We start from the raw sequence: 20,271 nt of genomic DNA, 5'->3' as shown, positions 1-20,271 counted from the left end.
GTTCCAGGCACAATTAACACGTTCCTTCTAAACGACCCTGACTATTTTAACCAGACTTCCAGGCTAATTCAGTTCCATTCATGGTTGGACCTCTCTTCTCACTAACAAAGAGTTGGTCCTGCCCCAAGATCATTTCTTCTCTCACCAGAAAACTCTTACTCATCCTTCAAAACTTCCTCTGACACACCTTTACCAACATCCAGTCACAGCTTGAAAACGCACGTCTCCCACCGTACTGTCATTTTCTGGCCATGCCGACCCTTCCTTCAACCAGCAGCTCCCTCAGATGAGATACGTGATTAATCGCTGAATTCCCAACATATAAAACATTCTCAGTCACAAAGGCCTTCGGTAAATGGTTTATGTTCTCCTTTTTTCTTCTTCAATTTTCCCAATAAACCAGAGGTAGAAAAGGGAAAAAAATTAAAAAGATAAAGTTGTACCTTGTATGCATTCCTAATACTCAGCATTTTTCAAGAGTCAGACAGCTCTATCAGCTAGAAGAAAAACTATACCTAAAAAGGCAAAGTGCGAAATTTTCTCACTGCTTTATACTTGGGTTTTCAAAAAGATTCATCCTGATATATTCTCTTTAAATAAACTGGAACTTATCTGAATGGAGTTACTTCCTACAAATCTTCTCTAAGGAAAGAAAAGATTGTTCTGGCTATGAAAACAACATTGTAGTTCAGAGCCACGAGAACAGAGAAAAGGTTCTGGCTGCCAAACGTCACAGTCCTAGGGATGGAGCTGAATCAACAGAAGACCACTGTCAAAGGAAAGGGGGTGGACAGTCAGGCTGGTTTCTGCACCATGCGGCTCCCTGCAGGTTACCGGATTCTTGGAACACTGCCTCTGACACCTAACAGGTGCATCCAGTAGGAGCCACTGGGTGAAAGGTCCCCGAGAAGCCGGTGCCACAAGAGAAAGCAGGACCGCTTTCTTCTCTAGCATCTCTCGACACTGGAGCTGAGAGGAAGAGGGATTCGAGATAAAAAGGAAAAGATTATGAGTCTACAGGTACAAGGAGGAGAGAGAAAGGTGATGAGACTTTGCCAGGAGGGGACAGCGAACCAGGAAATAAACCGGGACATAATACTTCATGACCCGAAATTGATAAAATGGAAGGCAAGTGGAAACTTTAAAACAAAACAAAACAAAAAGTAAGAACTTTTGGCATTAAAGGAGGTTCTCCCTCCTATACAACAATATCAAATCTTAGCTAAAGCAGTTTGAGGAAGTAAGCAAGGATGCAAAAACACTTTAAAATGGAAGCAACTTCGTCAAATAGCTATTCTTTAAAAAAAAAAAAAAAAAAAAAAGCCTTAAAAATGAATACCCTTTAAGAAGGAAATGTCAGAGGGACGCCCTGGGCGGCTCAGTTGATTGAGCATCCGACTTTGGCTCAGGTCATGATCTCACAGTTCATGGGTTCGAGCCCCTCGTTAGGCTCTGTGCGGACGGCTCAGAGCCCGGAGCCTGCTTCGGATTCTGTGTCTCCCTCTCTCTCTGCCCCTCCCCCACTCACATTCTGTCTCTCTCTCTCTCCAAAATAATAAATATTAAAAAAAATTTTTTTAAAGAGAAGGGAATGTCAGAGGGTTGAGTAAATACAAAGTTTGCCAAATGAAGAGTCCACTCCACTGTTCACTAGTTATTCCGTCAGTCTATGACAGGAAGAATCGAGCAGGCCTATTCTTACATTGTAGTTCTAGTTCTGCCCCCCTAAAATGAGCAGAGAAAAAGAAACAAATGGTAATGGAAGCAAACAATAAGAATCTGGGATAATTTAGGAGCCTCTGAGTTGAAGGTAAATCAAAAAATTATACATGTCCAGCTGTGCACTTCTTGTTGATGAAATCAAATTTCTATTATCTATTCAGTCTATGACCACAATAACACATCAGGCAGGTTCTGTATCTAGTTCAAAATTCTGTGAAGTCTCTTTAACACTGCTGGGGCTCAAAAAACAACTATGTAGAATCCTTACTAAAAATAATGTAAGTATTATTAGAAAAATAAATATTAAAATGTATATAAGTGAGCTGGCTGGGGATATCACTTCTTAAAAACTTCTGGAGAGGAATTTGGTAAAACACCATGTCTTTAAAATGTTCTTTTACCCAGAAATACCACTGGGGAAGTTTACAGGAGGTAAAAATATATGCATGTGGGCACACACATACATGCACACACAGGGCATAATGGAATCACCTATAAAAATGTCCAATAAAGCACTGTCTGCAATATCAAAAGAATTTTCCAAGTCTAAATACTTGGCAGTAAATGTTTATCTTCTTCAACACTGTAAAGTCCACTTACTATGTACTAGTAAATTTAAAAAAGTATATATTTTTGAACAATTAAGTCAAAGGATGCCTGAGTGGCTCAATCGGTTGGACATCTGACTTTGGCTCGCTCAGGTTGTGATCTCACAGCTCGTGGGTTGGAGTCCCGCATCGGGCTCTGTGCTGACAGCTCAGAGCCTGGAGCCTGCTTCAGATTCTGTGTCTCCCTCTCCCTCCCTCCCTCTCTCCCTCTCTCTCTCTCTCTCTCTCTCTGCCCCTCCCCAGCTCATGCTCGCTCTCTCTCGCTCTCTCTCCATCTCTTTCTCTCTCTCTCAAAAAATAAGCAAATAAACTGAATGATTAGGTCAACATGTAAATCCTGTGTTTCTACTTTGTGCTCAGTACTGGGGACACAGTGACGACAAAACAAAGTCCTTTCCCTCATAAAGCTTATATTCTAATGGGGGAACCACAGAAGAAAACAGGGGAAGTATGTAATATGCCACATAGTGATCGGGGCCATGGAGAAAAGGAAAGCACGGTCAAGTGAAAAGGAGAAAGAGGGTTGCTTTGTTGTACACACAGTGGTCAGGGAAGGAGGCTTGCCTGATGAGCTATCATCTGAGTAAAGACCTGGAAGAAGTAAGTCTTCCTTGGAAGACTTCCAAGGAAAAGCCCTGTGGCCATCTGGAAGAAGAGCCTTCCAGACAGAGTGAACAATAAGTAAAAATGCCTTGAGATGAGCGCAGCAAGATGGCCAGGAGGGGACGGGGAGGGTGCACAACCGGTGGCACCAGGCACCATAAAGCATCTATCTGGCTGCTGTATTCTATAGTGAATAAGGGCACTAGAAGGTGGGGACCAGTTAGGAGGTACTGGAACGCTTCAAGTAAGACATCATGGTGCCTCGGCCCAATATGGTAGCAATAAAACCAGCGAGAACTACTTAGATACTAACTATATTTTGAAGGTAGAATGGGTTGGAAAGAAAGAGATTATGAGGCACCCAGGGGGCTCGGCTGGTTATGCATCTGACTTTGGCTCAGGTCATGATCTTACATCTTGTGAGTTCAAGCCCCACATGGGGCTCTGTGCTGACAACTCAGAGCCTAGAGCCTGCTTTGTAGTCTGTGTCTCCCTCTCTCTCTGCCCCCTCCTCCACTCATGCTCTGTCTCTCTCTCTCAAAATAAATAAACATTAAAAAAAATCTTAAAAAGAAAGAAAGAAAGAGATTAAGGAGTTCAAAGTTTCTGTCCAAAGTGTTACAGAAAATCTGAGATAGAGGGAAAATACAGAAGAGCAGGTTTGTGGAGGAAGAAGTGAGAGTCCTGAGTATTACTTTGGATATACAGAGTTTCAGAAGCCTGTTTCAGAGTTTCAGAAGACATTCATTTGGAGATGCCAAGTAGGAGCTGGGCACACAGTTACAGAATGGAGGAGAGAGGTCCAAGTTGTAGAAATAGATTTAAAAATCATAGCCTCTGTCTAGACGACACTCCAAAGCCAGAAGGCTAAATAAGATCACACAGGTAAGGTGTGTAAAGACAAAAGAGAAGAGGCTCCAACACTGAGCCCTGACCACAGGCCAACATTTGAAGGTCAGGGAGACAAAGAAAAGCCAGCAAAGGAGAGCACAGAGTGGCCATCAAGGTAAAAGGAAAGGCAGGAGAGAGTGGCATTCCAGGAAACAAGCAAGAAAGGTGCTCCAAGAAGGAAAATGCCATCACCTGCATCAAATGCTCCTGACAGGCGACATCGGGAAGCAAGACAATTGCCGGCTGGACTGCACAACAGGTAAAAACATGGGCAGCTTTGAAAAGAGCTGTGTCAGCAGAGTGGGCAAAATAAAAGCCTGTCCGGAGTCAATTCAAAGGATAAGCAGTAAATGGCAACGGTGACTGAAGAGAGAACTGTTATTGGTTCGGTCAAGAAAGGTGGGTTTTTTCGGTCACTCCTATTATAGGTGTTCAACCACGCAAGGCTGAACGCGTGCATGGCATGGTTGAATTCTGATGGTAGTGACCGAAAGGGAAAGTGATGGTGGTGTTAGAGAAGGGACACGGGAAAGCTATATGCACACAGAACGTGAGATTTCAACCAGAATACACCAGAAGGCACAGGGTATGTGCAGACACAGGTTGGTTGGTACATTAAGTTCTCCTGATTGCTTGTATTTCTTCAACGAAGAAGGAAACAACATCACCAGCTCAAAACGTGGAGAGCTGAAGACCAAGGGGAACGTGCAACAGCCCTGGGGCAAGTGGAGATACAGGACACGTGTTAGCTGACATCAGCAGTCATGAACTTAAAGCAGTAAGAGTCTTCCCTGTGTCCTTCCCTACCCCATGCCCCTGGAGGAGGCAAGGAGATGGGTTTCACCAGGGTTGCTTAAGCAGGTTTGTAAGACCGGGAAGGGAGGGGACGGCATAATGTAATTAAGAGTAGACACAAAAGAGTAAGGACGGTGACAGACTTGGAATTTTTGCTGGGCAAGGAGGGTGGCACGAGAGCTGTGGGAACCAGTGAAAACGAAAGAGCAACTGACTGTGTCTCACCAAGCTCTGAGCCACCCTAGAGACACTCAGAATATCTAATCTGCTCCACGGCTGAAACCGGTAGTTCCTTTTATTTTGTCATTAATGTAGCATCTTTTACGCAGTATTTTAAAATATTACACACATTACAGGTTTACTGTAGATCATTTAAAAGATACACACAGGGTCAAAAGAAAAGCTTCAACGGCATAGATAGCATTCTTACTGATTTGCACTGTGTATGTGTACTTCATTTTCAAGTTTAGGATACACTGCCTCACTTGGCGGTAACTTCCCTTTTTATTGAACATCTGTGAACATGTTACTAAAATGTCCTATACTTTCATTTTATATAATTGCTGTTGTGTGGTAATAAATCTCATGGATTTGAACCCTGCTCACGATTTCGAGTTGTCCATGCAATGTACCTGTAAGGCCTCATTAGCTCAGCAGAGTTCACGGACGGTTACTACACACACAGGTGCTGGCCTCTGACTGTTACACAAGTCTGCTCACATAGACATGTCTGTGTGTTTACTTAGGAAACACAGTAGTTTACTATGAACTACTCTCCACCCTTCCCATTACATTTGGGACATCAGACTGATGTCTGAGATTTTATTAAGAGGCACCTCATATTACATATGAATTTTATTTCAGAAAAAATAAGGAAGCATAGGAGTTATATGTGTTGACAAGATTTCAAGACAGTTGTCACAAGTTTAAGAAACTCCAGTGAAATGTAGTAGGTGGAGGGCAGGAATGTGAGGTTATCCTACAACATGACAAGATGCTCCACACTACTTTCAAAAGTCCGCCTTTCATCTAGATTTAAACAAAATCACACAAAAAGCTAATTATTTGTTGGAGCTTAAAACTGAACTCCATTTTGCATATAAAAACAAACTATTCTTAAAATAATTTTATTAGAGGGCACTTGCGTGGCTCCGGTGGTTAAACATCTGACTCTTCAATTTCAGCTCAGGTCATGATCTCACAGTTCGTGGGTTCGAGCCCTGCGTTGGGCTCTGTGTGGACAATGCGAAGCCTACCTGGGATTCTCTGTGCCCCTCTCTCTGCCCCCCCCCCCCGCCAACTTAGCGTGCACACACACACGCTCTCTCTCTAAAATAAATAATCATTAAAAAATAATAATTTTATTACACATTGAAATTTCCAAGACTAAAACTACTCTATATATTAAGGGAAGATTATATTTTGTTTTGTTCAGATTTTGACCAAGAGTTGCTCGCCATCTTAAAAGATGAATCACCACTGACAACCCTGCTGAAAATATTGGAGTTGCCGGGACGCCTGGTGGTTAGAATCGGACTCTTGATTTCAGCTTAGGTCATGATCTCAGGGTCGTGAGATCAAGCCCTTTGTCGGGCTCCACACTGAGAGTGGAGCCTGCTTAAGTTCCCTCTCTCTCCCTCTGCCCCTCCTCCACTTGTGCTCACTGACATGCTTGCTCTCTCTCAAAAAAAAAAAAAAAATTATATATATAAAAAAAAGACATCAGAGCTGCTAATGCAACATTCTTCTCGTAGCTGCCAAGTTCAGTGACCCCACAGACACATGTAAGTGCCTATGTGTAATCATGCTTAAGCATTTAATTTATATGATAGTTTATTCACATAGTTAGTACATCATTCTGCCTTGCTTCAAATTTTGTGTAGGTAACGTATTATCTACAAATTTTATGTAGCTAACGTATTAACTATGAAATTTCCAAAGAACAAAGGAGACATTAGAAAAATTTCATTACAAAATGGGAATGTACTCTCTGTATGTTATAAACTACTATATTACATGCTTATTATCATTTTAAACTGTGTTAAGGATATCCAAAAAAGAACCAGAAAAATGGAAGAGGACCAGTTCCAGCCATATGGCAGATTAGATATTCTAAATGTCTATTGATTTAAATATCTAAAATACTAAAAAAATGCCTTTTAAACGGATCACAGACTTGGCATGAATGCGATTAAAACCAAAAACAAACAGAAAGTAAACCAAGAACACAGAAAGTAAGAGCGGTACAGTAGAAGCTGGCTTGCTATAGATTTTAACTTTCCATTTCTGGACTATACAGGGAACAGAGAAAAGGAAAAGTCTACGGCCTGCCAAAAGGGCGTAAAATATGAGACCATACATCTCAAATAAATCAGGGACTAAGAGGGGCTATGCCCATTATTGGAGAATATGAAAACCCACTAAAGAGAACAGAAAAATACCTGTCTTGAACTTGATACTCAGAGGTAGGAGGAATTTAAAAATGGCTCCACTGAGAATTAGCAACCACAGGCTAACCTTCATCAGGGTTTCTGGTCAAAATTAACACTTAATGGTGTGGTCTGCAAAAACCTCAAGAAGATAATTCTATGTAAAGTGGTCCCAAAGGCCATCACCACCTGAACCCACTGATCAATCTTAACACCACTACTGTGGGACAACAAAACATTGATGTTTATCCTGATGTAATACACTCACCGCATCACCTATGAGGTACTCAAACCACGTTAGTCAGTAATGATGTGTAACAAACTGCCTGAAACTTGGGTGACCTAAAAAGCCACCGGCATGTTCTATGCTCACAAATTTTGTCAGTAAGGAATCTGACCCGGGTGTAAAGGCGAAGGCTGGTCTCGGTCATTGGACGAGCAGGGCTAGAACCACTTGGAGGCTTCCTTACTCACAGAGAGGGTCGTACACCCCTCATCTGAACAGAAACAATGCCCTACATTTTGGGGACACGATTTACCACAACCACACGCACAAAAAATTGTTGACCTTACAGGATTAGAGGGGCTAGATGAACACATTAAGCCGCAGCAAAAGAAAACTCCAAGCCAAGCCATTTCACAAGGCAGTTGACTCAGTTTTCCAAGGTGCCAAAGGCTCTAATGGGGATGGGGAAGAAGAAACCGTTCCAGATAAAAAGACTTAAGGACGAAATCAATGGATTACATGTCTTTCTGAATTCTGCTTGGGGAAAAAAAAACCCAAAATACTATAAAGGCATTCTGACAACAACTGGGGATATCTGAACATGACTAGGCTAGTAAGTGCGAGACACCCACTGTATCATTCTGTTTATCAGCCCAGTAAGAATTTTTGTACAATAAGACTCAAAATGTGGTTCCAGATGACTGGCGTCCACAGGCAACTGGCAAAAACATACATCGTTCTTTCCTAGGGAACAGAATATAAACCCAGGGACTCGATAAAACTGTCTTCCAAAAAACAAAAAATGAAGGGAAATAAGAAAATTCTTAGAGCCAAAAGAAAACAAAAATAATGCACATCAAAATTGGAGACATTCAGCCAAAGCAATACTTAAGAAGAAATTTTTTGGTCTTCTATTTTGCTTCATCAGACAAACATGTTTTGAATAAGCTAAGCATTCACTTGCTTGAAAAAAGAACAGCAAAATAAACATCAGTAAAATGTAAAGCAGGACAGGGGCGCCTGGGTGACTCAGTCCATTAAGCGTTGGACTCTTGATTTCGGCTCCGGTCGTGATCTCCTATTTGTGGGATTGAACCCCATGTCGGGCTTTGCACTGACAACAGGAAGCCTGCTTGGGATATTCATATCCTCTCTCTCTCTGCCTCTCCTATGCATGCACATGCTCTCTCTTCACACACACAAGATAAGTAAACTTGAAAGAAAAGAATATTAAAAAAGGAAAATGTTATGGATTAAATGCCTTTAACTCTGAATGTCATAGAAATTAATGATGACTATTATATGAACAACCTTCTTAATAAATTTGAAAAACTGGATGAAATAAATTTCTAATATGTAGGAATATACAAAGTGTTGTGTATACATATATACACATATACATACATACACATATATAAATATAATCTATGTATATATAAAGGCAGAAAGCTGACTCAAGAAGAAATTGATTACGTGAATACACCTATATTCACAAAGGAAATAAGATCAAAAGTCAAAAGTCAGGAAAGGGACAAAAGCTAATAATCAAGAGGTATACCTTCCTTTATGGTTTTACAGATAACTTCTACCATTCAAAAAACAGATAATTCCAAACTTTAACATAAACTCTTCCAGGAGATTTACAAAGGGACTAGTCTCCAATTCATTTTATAAAACTCCCTAATACAGACACCAAAACCTTACTAGGATAATTACAAGTCAATCTCATTCACGAACACTGTCAAGAAACCTAAAGAGAGATCCACAAACTGAGCTCAGTGATGTATAAAAAGATTAATACATCATGTAGCTGGGATGATTCCAGAAAGCATGTTTGGTTTAATACTTTAAAACAAAAAGACACACATAATATACCCCCAACGATGGATTACAGGAGAAAAACAAAGTGTTCATCTCAATAGTTATTAAAATAACACATAAGATAAATTTTGGCATTCATTCATGATAAAATCCCTTCGCAAACTAGAAAAAGAAAGGTACTTCGCTACCTAGTGGTGGGCAGTCACTAAATTAAATAAACAAGTAAACAAACATTATACTTAAATGCTGAAAGCCTTCTTTTAAGTCTCAGAGAATACAAGAATGGATAACCCTCTCCAACAATGCTTTGGGGAAGGTAGTCTGCAAAAAAGATAAGATGAGGGAGAATGGGGTGATTTCTTTTAAAAAAAAAAGCAGCTTTGTTTTAAAAATTAAGAAAACCTGAAAGAACCTACATGTTGTTAGAATTAACAAGAATTTAAAGAGCTGCTAAACAAAAAAAAATTTAACATATAAATTGCACTAGATTTATATACACTGATAACAGTGAGAAAATGAATTTTGAAAAGGACACAATTTACAGTGGCAACAAAAATATAAAATACAGACAACTAATTCTAACAAAAAAGTACGACTGTTCTTTTTGTTTTTTTTTTTTTTAATTTTTTTTTTTTCAACGTTTTTTATTTATTTTTGGGACAGAGAGAGACAGAGCATGAACGGGGGAGGGGCAGAGAGAGAGGGAGACACAGAATCGGAAACAGGCTCCAGGCTCCGAGCCATCAGCCCAGAGCCTGACGCGGGGCTCGAACTCACGGACCGCGAGATCGTGACCTGGCTGAAGTCGGACGCTTAACCGACTGCGCCACCCAGGCGCCCCAACGACTGTTCTTTTTGAACAGAATGTTCTAAAGGAAATTAAAAACACCTAAAAACAATGAAGAACTGGAGTACATTAATAGAAGGACCAAAGAGGGGCACCTGGGTGGCTCAGTCTATTAAGTCTCCAACTCTTAATTTCAGCTCAGGTCATGATTGATCTCATGGTTCGTTAGTTCAAGCCTCACATCGGGCTCTGCGCTGGTGGCACAGAGCCAGCCTGGGATTCTCTCTCTCTCCCTTTCTCTCTGCCGGTCCCCATGTGTGCACTCTCTCACTCTCTTTCTCCAAAAATAAATAAACAAACTTTTTTAAAAAGGGACCCATGAAAAAGAACAAAAACCCCAGAATAACCCCAAACATTATACCTACGGGAATCCAAGCAAATAATAAAAGGGGCATCTCCAATCAATTGGGGAAAGGTAACTGTAATGGTTAATTCTATGGGTCAACTTGGAAAGTGCTTTTGGATGAATTAACATTTAAATCAGTGACTTTGGGTAAGGTGGGTAGTTGAAGCATGAATAGAGCAAAAAGACCAACCTCTCCAAGTAATTCCAGGAATTACTTGGAATTGCAGTCCAGCAGACTGCCTTCAGATTTCATCACCACCATCAGCTCTCCTGAATCTCCACCTGCTGGCTCACAACGCAGGCTCTGGACTTGCCAGCTTCCATAATTGTATAAGCCAATTCCTTACAACAAATCTCTTTATCCTAACCAAATAGGATATGTGAATATGTGTACACACACACACACACACACACACACACACACACACATTCTGTTTCTCTATAGAGCCCTAACATAATAGCTTACACAAGAGAAGGCACTTAAAGATCTGGCCAAAAAAAAAAAAAAAAAAAAAAAAAAAAAAAAAAAAAAAACAGTTAAGCTGGATTAGGGTAAGTGAAACGTAAAACTGAATCCATGAAAATACTCCCAAAATAACATGGGAGAGCTCCTTTGTAAACTCTGGAGTGTGGAAGGCTCAAACTCACACTTTAAAAAAAAAAAAAAAAATCCAGAGATCTTAAAAAGAGTGATAATTTTGACTACATACATACCTTTTAAAATTTAAAAAGCCCCTCTGCAAGATCAAACAAACAAACCATAATTAATGTCAAAAGATGAATGACAAGGTGAAGGAAGGTGGTTGGTAACTCATATCACAGGCAAAGATCCAGTCTTCCTAATATATATAGGTTTTTATTAAATCAACTTTTAAAAGACCAACAATTGAATAGAAAAATTCAAGATAAAAAGGTGTGAATTCACAATAAAAAAAAAAGAAATGCAAATGCTTTTAAGTATATAAAACATTCAACAGAACTCAAAACAAGATAAATGCAAATTAAAATTACATTATCAGACTGGCAAAAATCCAGAAGCTTAGTAAAAACCATGCTACTGGCACAAGTGTAGGGAAACCGGTACTCTCACACACTGATAGTGTGAGTATACATTGGTACGACCCCTCAAAGAAACAATCTGGCAATATTTACCAAAACTGTAACTGCATACACCCATTGACACACTAGTCCCACTTCCGGGAATTTATCCTACAGATAGACTCGCACATTAACAAAATGATACATATACAAAGTTCATCTTGGCAGTCTCGTTTGAAGTGCAAATAATTTAAACTAATCTAAATGACCATCAAAAGGGAACTGGTTAAATATATCTCGGTGTGTCCATAAAATGAAAGGAAGCTATGAAAAAGAATGAAGGGTTACTTTAATGTGCTCCTTTGGCAAGTTCGACAGAAACCACCCTTAAGTGGGTGGGAGAGGACAACAAAGAACAGAAAAGTGTGCATGTTACAGTATGCCACCATTTGTGGGAAAGTGGAGTAAAAATTTAAATATGGAATCTTGGCACCTGGGTGGTTCAGTCAGTTAAGCATCTGACTCTGGGTTTTGGTCACGATCCTGTGGTTTGTGGATCGTGTCGGGCTCTGTGCTGACAGCATAGAGCCTGCCTGGGATTCTCTCTCTCCCTCCCTCTCTTTCTGTACCTCCTCTGCTTGCACACATACATGTCCTCTCTATCTCAAAACTAAACAAACATTTAATAATTTAATACTAAAATACGGTATCTTGCTCTTTTGTATAAACATACTCCAGAAAGATGCAAGATAACCCACTCACGTGGTTATCTGGCAAAGGGTGAGGTGGGGCTGAACTACTCAGGAGGACTGTGCTGGGAAGCTTATCTGTATCCTTCCCTCATACTTTTTGAAATATACGAATGTATTGATTATTCAAAACATAACACGTTAACAAATGTTAAAGACACAGAGTGAGGTGTCTTCATAGAACCCGAAAATCACTTTTTGTATCAATCCTATTAACAAAAGACACAAAGTATTATTTGCTGACTGATTCCCTAATATAAAAATCAATAGGCCACGTTACGCTGTTTGGAAACGAGAAAGTGTACAGAAAAGAATGTTTTGTCTGTTAGGAAATACTGGCTCACTACATTAAATATAGTTGAGCTTTCTGTGGTTTTTAAATGTATGTGAATTCAGAATTACAAATTCTTATTAAAATTTAGCTTGATTTTGAAAATATCCTGTTGGTCATTGTTACGTTGTTTTGGGAGGTGCTAGCCATATCCAAAATGCTAACTCTAATTTCCTAGGCAAACTTCCCAAATCTATCTGAACGTCTAACTCCCTAAATACCGAAGTTCTTCCTGTCAAACAAGACCCTCTGATTCAGCCACATAAATGTCTCTGATCTCCACCTCTTTGTCCCATAATGAACTTACCGAAAGTTAAAAAACATTCTACAGGTGGGGAGTATGAAAACAAGAAAACCTTTCTCATAGAGTTCAAAAAATGTTTTGTCTCCCTCAGAACATACAGGAATGACAATAATTACATTAGAGAGCCATGGTTCTACATATAGTATTTCCTACCATATAATCTGCCACACTCAAATCAATAAAATAATGGTAGTAGCAAAGCCTAAAATAGTCCTAAACCAAGCACATTAAAATAGTATTCATTAAAATAAGATTTCACCTGTAGTATGCTTTAAATATTTAAATGTGAAGGCTATTAAATAACTAATTGCCACATGACAGAAGACATCAGTGAATGCTTCATAAAGGAAGTAAATTTGAGCTTGGTCTCCAAGGAAATGCCAGGCACTCAGAGTCCTTAATCAGATTGGTTTTACAATCAGAGATTTATTTTAGCACACCAAAGTAAAATGCTAACGTAATCTCTCTATTCAGTCCTTCTTAAATTTTGATGGCATGAGAAAACGTCCTGTGTCTACCAAGAAGTTCAATCAGGTGCTGAAAGCCCTTGAAAAAGCCTAGAACTTTATATATCATAAACTCAGACACTAGTTTCTCTCACTTAAAAAAACGATATTGGAAGATTATTTAATTTTCCCACATCTTAATACAAGACTAGACCAAATAACTGAAATATACATTCCTACCTCCATAAATTCCTTCATCTAGTATCAGGATTTTGAAAACATTTACAAAAAAAACCCACAAGATTCTACAGGATTTTCAATCTCTGCTGTTTTAACATGTTTTGTTTAAAGTCATAAACTCTTTAAAACTCTTAAATAGAAGTCACAGGGGAAAAGATTCCAAAGAACCCAAGAAAATACTTAAGAAATCAGCTGAATTAAAATTAAGCTTCCAGGGCGCATGGGTGGCTCAGTCAATTAAGCATCTGACTCTTGACTTAGGCTTAGGTTATGATCTCAAGGTTCGTGAGTTCCAGTCCCTCACTGGCTGACGCGGAGCCTGCTTGGGATTCTCTCTCGCCCTCTCTCTGCCCCTCCCCTGCGCACATGCACACGTGCTCTCTCTCAAAATAAACAAAATAAACTTAAAAAAATAAAAATAAATTAAAATAAATTAAGCTTCACATATTTATTTCCTTAACTTTATTTTATTTTTAGAGAAAGAGAGAACATGACAGCACGAGAGGGGAAGGAGGAGAGACAGAGAATCCCACACAGGCTCCGTGCTGTCAGCGCAGAGCCAAACTTGGGGGCCCAACATCACAAAGCGTGAGATCACGACCTGAGCCGAAACCAAGAGTTGGCCACTTAACGACTGAGCCACCCAGGCACCCCAAACTTCATGTATTTTTTTTCACCCTGTTTAGCATCAACAATCTCTTCAACATGTGCAAGCACTTTGAAAACTGAATCATCAATGTCACTGCCTTCCCTCTCCACCCCATGAAAAGAGAAAGAAGGAAAATATGAAATGGAAAGTTACATTTTGACGCGTATCACTGGAAGTGCTATTAAACGTGTATCTGGATTCAGAGTAAGAGTCCCGAGCTCACAGAGCCCTTTCCTATCACTCCGTGCCAACCTCTAGAAAACAAGAGGAGACTGAATCACTTCGCCACGTGCGTATGTACGATATTTCTACCGATCACGGGAGCTGAAATACACAGCCCGATAACATAAAAGAGTATTTAATGAGGCTAATTTAAACTACACACTGCTCAATATCCTTCAAGTACATGATTCCCTCTAGTATTTTGAAGTGATTATCCGTTCATGAGGTAGCTTAAGAAGAGTAACGTTGCACAGGCAACGGTGTTTGATAGAGTAGCACTTACCATTAAAACAAAAGCCCCCAGAAAGCTCAACATGGGAACACCACGTAGGTGCCAACTAGCAAGATGAAATGGTGGATAAAACCATTTTTTCCGAATAAGCGTATTCTTCCCACTCTACAATTTCGAACATCCATCCGTAAACAAACGAGCAGTTCCGATCTGGTGTACTTCGGCATTTTCTCAATATTACATGCACCTCCCCCCCCCCCACCACCGAAAACAGACTCATTCAGGCGGGACGGGAAGACGCGTCGGAGCCCAGTCTGGCCTTGGGACACAGACCTGGAGGGCCGGGCCGGGGGCGGGGCCCAGCGGCTGCGCTCACCTGCTGGGGCTGGTACCGCTGCTGGGGCTGGGGCGGCAGATACTGCGCCTGCGGGGTGAGGTGCGGGGGCTGCGGCTGCTGGTTGTAGTAAGGCTGCTGGCCCTGCTGGCAGTAACCACTCACGCCTTGCTGTCCATACTGAGGCGGCATCTGTCGACAAGACGAGCAAAACACAAGCGAGAAAAGTCAAAATGTGCAATCCAGGGCGGTCAAATACGGTTTCGATTCAGCAACGTGCGGGGGGCTCTCGGCTAAGCAATTGAATTCCCTCCATTACATAAATCGCCATACTGTCTTCTGGATACATATTATCAACGAAGTAAAAAGAAAATTTGTTTTAAAAAATAATATTTCAACAGATATCAAATATTGATAACCTCATAAAAATCCAGCGGGGGGGGGGGGGCATTTTCTAATACTGACATTAAGACACGTCGGCCTCTGCTGAGTTGGCGAGGCGTAGACTGTACACGTGAAACTAATCAAATGCTGTTAAGAAAAAAAAAAACAATTAGCCTCTAAGAAAGTCAAAAGAGCATTATGTTAATCCATTCTTGTGCCAAGCTCAAAATGAAAATGAACTCCAACAGTCCAAGCGCACTTACTACTATTTTGTAGGATGCTTGTGGCCTGGGTACCTGTATAGGGCGTATTTTTGTTTCAACGAAGGTCAAAAAGCCCCAACTACATAGCAGCAGATACTACACCAGTTACATTAGCAATTCTATTTACTGTTTTTGCTAAAAAGAAACTACGTCACTTTACAATCAAATAAAACCCTTTTAAAAGACAGTACTATGCATGTAACACAATATAACCAACAACGTGAGTTCTTGACGGGAGGATTCGTATCTAATAGTAAGATAGTATTTTCCTACTTGATGAAACACGTGATGGTGTAAAGCAGAGTGCACTACCCTGCAAAGGCCAAAGACACAGGCAAAAATGTTCTAGATGAGTCTTCCCTCCCCCGTCTCTAATTTGCACGAACCTAAACATCCTTATAATCTTTGCTCAAAGGAAAGTCCTTCCTCATGTAATACACCACGGATGATACTTTTAAATTTTTTTTCAAATGAAAACTCTATTGCCTTATTTTTCCCCTCTAATTGGAAGAGAGAACAACAGAGGAAAAGGAAAACGGGATCAGGATAGCAAAAAGCACCCCAGAGACGAGGATGACCAAGGCACTCTTAATAACAACATGGTCCATCTGAAAACCCTCAGAACTAGAAGCCCGTGAGCCCACATACTCAAGGATTCAGTGATCTGTTCCAGACACACATTTAAAAACGCAATCGCTATAAAATACCAAATGAGGAAAAAGAAGGAATGGTAAAGGGAGAAAAATATTCAACGCTTTGCCTCTAACACCAATTAGAACGGTAATTTGTTAAGACATACAATGAAGAAAAAGGAGAAAAATGCCAAAAGCTAAAGTTCATTTTCTTTCTGACCTGATCTAGATTATCGTCAAGGCCTGTCAACAACAATCACGAACGTTTGGCCACAATGGCTCACAAATGCCTCATCACGCAGACCCTACGTTAGTAGAGCAGACAAGTTTGTGCTGAAAACCATTTAACTGCACAGTTGAATTCTTTGCTTTTATTTATTTTACAGCTTGATATCTCATAATGAATGTATGTCCCTGCCATAAGCCAAGCCAAAGAATTTCCATAAAATACAACTCCACATGCTAGAATATCGTATACTACCACAACACATATCCTTCCGTTCAGCACCCATATGTTGATTTGATATCTAATACTAGATTTCACACAAGCATCTTTGCAGTTTGATTTGAAGCAGTTAGGATAACACTTTTGCCAGTGTTAAAACTACTGTAAAGCTCAATCAACACAGCCGGCGACTCCCCTGGGAATTGCACTTTAATATGTTGACTTTCTGGTTTACAGAAACCCTTACACACAGTATGAATGTGCCGTTTGGGGAGCGGGGCTCTACTTTCTAAGAAGGACAACAACAGAGCGTGTTGTAGGCAGCGACTAACACTGGAGCAGCCATGCACGTGTTAGACCCTCACGGTCTATTCGAGCTCTCCAAAGGCGGCGGGGGGCAAGTCAGGGTGCAGGGGAGCCCAGGTAGGCTGCTGGGACTACAAGCAAACGTTCAACGGAGCCACGGCCGCAGTCCGCAGAACACGGCCAACTTCGGAGGAGAAACCATCCAAAACTTCTGCTTGGGAAATTTTACAGCGGTCTTCCACCATTAAACCTATTTGCTCCCCTTTTAGATACATGGGCCTAATTCGCCTGGTACTGACCTAACTGGCAGCTCCCCCTCCGAAAGCCTGGGGTGAGGTGATTTATAACACGGGACAATCAGCCTGTCAGTGAGACCTGCGTCCTGGTTGCCCATCAACTGAACCCCGTCCCCTGTCCTTCCATGGCAGCCACGTTGAAGCAGAGATCACTGAACTCTGTTTAGCTGAAGAGTCTTTGGGTTAGAAACGTGTCAAGTCCAAATCCGAGTCCTACTGTGCCTCACTTGTGTGAACATGGTCAGTCCCGTAACCGTATCTGTCTCACACCCCTATCTACAAGATAGGGCCTACTTTCTCTATTAACTCATGTTCCTATTATAACCAGCAATATAATAATCCTACCTGGAATTCTACACAGATGCCATTACTTCTTAAACTACAAGTTGCAGTGCTCTCTCTAAAATATTAAGTATTTCCTAAGTTTTTCTTTCAAAACTCAATTTCTAAATCTAACGCCTCAGTTGTCTGGAACTAAAGTCTACGTTCTTTAATCATCAACACTGCTCTTGCTTTAATCAATTCAGAGGCATGGCTTTCAAAGATCTATCATATACTTTTCTAAAATCTTAAGCCAAACAACCACCATCATAAAACATAAATCAGCAGGTTGAGCCAGGATACACTAAAGGCCCCGGAGCCTCCTGCCGAAAGCCGTCTGCACAAACCCCACTGGGTAACTATGGTCTCGCTCTGCCGCCTGCCTTACGTGCCACCCAGGCACCCGGCCACCGCTCACCACTGACCTCCATCCTCAACGGAATCTGCTGAGGACTGAGGAGCCCGTGACACTGGTTAAAAACACGAAGGCCCAGGGGACTCGTCCATGAGGGGAGCGTGGGAGCCGTTACCGCCTCGAATCCTGTAAAATCCATTTTGGCTGCTGAGGGTCTTCTCGCGTACGTCTTGGTTCTCAAACACCTTCAGGAGAAGTGACATCCCCAGAATGTTGGGTGCAAGGGAAATGCAACCAAGACTTCACTGAGGACCAGGGACCAAGTGCCGGGAGCTGGGGTCACGAAGCACTTGTAGCTCAGATCCACCCTCCCTGGGCCAGCCTAACTACACAAGCACAGCCCCAACCGTCTTTCTCATGCCAGTTCCAACTCCATTTCACACGGCAGAGATGGTCTGAGTCAGTAAACCCCTTAATTGGGTGTTGTGTTTACTGTTTGTCCTCATCACTAGACATTAAGCTCCCACATTCATGGAATGTCTCTGGGGAGAGGGCCTGCCAGTCAATAAATGTTTGCTGAATGAATGGATGTTGTTCAGTGGATTCCTGAATCAAGTTATTATATAAAGAATTAAATTAACGAAGGAACATCTTATAAAACTGAAATCACTTGTACCACCCAACTCTTTGAGATGCCTACGTTCAGCTTCATCTAACAGGCAAACCAGTGAACTTCACGCTAACAGCGGCACAGTGCTCGGCTATTAACCGCTTACCCTCTAGGCCATTATATACCCAGCCAACGCTCTGGACCTTTATCACAGTTTGAATAAAAATATCACTAAGCTAAACCAAATGGAAATCTCCAGAAAATGCCTGAGAGCAGAGCTTTTCTGTTTTTTAAAAACAAGAATTTATTTCACTCATTTCTAAATAAAGAAGATCTTACAGTGGAGCGTGAGCACACATAATAACAAAAAATTTATTCCAATTTTCAAAGAGATATGAATACTTTCCTATATTACTGAAGAGGGAAAAAGTATAGCTAAAAATGATCCATTTACTTTAAGTGTTTATTTTAGGAAACCACTCTGATAAAAAATGGGAGTATCAACTTTCACATCTCTGTATCATGTTAGATGTACAGAAATTCTGGGCCCCGTTTTTCACTATACCTTATCCTGAACCCTTTGCTCGTATTTCAAAATTGAAGAAATAATCAAGGTTTATCTTCTCTCCAGTTTTCGTTCTAAAGAAGTTTTAGAAAACAGTTTCCTCACCAAGTTTAAAGGTGCACTGACCCCATAATCCAGCAATTCCCCTTATAAATACATGCACACGAAAACACTCACAGGTGTCCCAAGAAGGATACTCGATGCAATAGTATTTACAAAGCCAGAAAGAGGACACAATCGAACTCTGACAAGTAGATAAATGGAAAGAAAACATACTTTGCTATAGCCATACAATGGAATTCTATACAATTACCAAAAAAAAAAAAAAAGGATGTAGTTAAGGCCCACAGATCAAAATGGCTCAAATCTAAACAATATAATGCTGAATTTTTTTAAAAAGCAACAAAAGAATGCAATATAATAGCATTTGTCTGAATTTTTAATACACACAAAAAATACTGTTCGGGGGTTTATATATATATATAGTTATTATATACATATATATATACACACACATACATATATATATATGTGTGTGTATATATATATATAGTTAAAGTATTCACTGAAAACCATGCATTGAAAAGGAAACAGATGACACTCTCTGGAGGGGGGAGAGGGGAAGAGATGGGATGGCGCTCAGTCCTGCATTTTTTCCTTTATAAAAAGACGGAGATATGGAGATGTGGCAAAATGTTAACACCCAACCATTTTGGTGTAGTTACACAACTGTCCATTATATTTGTTTCCGTACTTTTCTGTATGCGTAAATTGTTTCATAATTTAAAATTCTGAAATAAAGAGCTCACCTCCCCCCATCCCACATCTCCCCTCCCCCAAAAAGGCAGAGGCATAGACGTCACCCCAGCATGCACACAAAGCAGGAGGCAGGCCCCATGAAGGGGCTGGAGAGGAAAATGCCTTGGTCAGCTGCTTTATTTAAAGAGGCCCAGCTAGATCTTTGCTCCAGAGACCCATCCCTGACTGCTAAGTCAGGTCCCCTAATCTCTTGCCTTTCACAAGGGGCAAGATGAAGCCAAAGACTTCACGAGGGTCTCCTACCTTTCCTGAAGATTGATAAATCCCTGACAGGAAGGACTTTACGCCAGCGAAACCTAATGGCACCTACAAGGGGCACTAATCTGGCAAGTTAATTCACAGAAATGAATCCTATAATCGAAAAAATTTGAGAAGTAAACATAAAAATATAAAACATAACGTACAAGTATATTAAAAGGTGTGTTAAGTATATTAAAAGAAG

The 20,271-nt window shown here is 40.7% G+C and overlaps 1 protein-coding gene across 8 annotated transcripts in view; it reads right to left on the bottom strand.

Annotated features, from left to right (window-relative positions):
- The window catches only part of ARID1B (AT-rich interaction domain 1B), a 447,597-nt gene that overhangs the window by 297,424 nt on the left and 129,902 nt on the right, over nucleotides 1-20,271 (bottom strand). For all 8 annotated transcript variants that reach the window (XM_042940136.1, XM_042940142.1, XM_042940137.1 and 5 more), the window contains exon 3: nucleotides 14,876-15,025. In XM_042940136.1, coding sequence (XP_042796070.1) covers nucleotides 14,876-15,025 — 150 coding nt within the window. The remainder of the gene's footprint in view (nucleotides 1-14,875; nucleotides 15,026-20,271) is intronic.

The sequence above is a fragment of the Panthera leo genome, chromosome B2 (genome assembly GCF_018350215.1).
Source record: "Panthera leo isolate Ple1 chromosome B2, P.leo_Ple1_pat1.1, whole genome shotgun sequence".
Taxonomy (NCBI): Eukaryota; Metazoa; Chordata; class Mammalia; order Carnivora; family Felidae; genus Panthera; species Panthera leo.
Note: the sequence above shows the minus strand (reverse complement) of the source record. Positions and strands in the feature narration are given on the sequence as shown.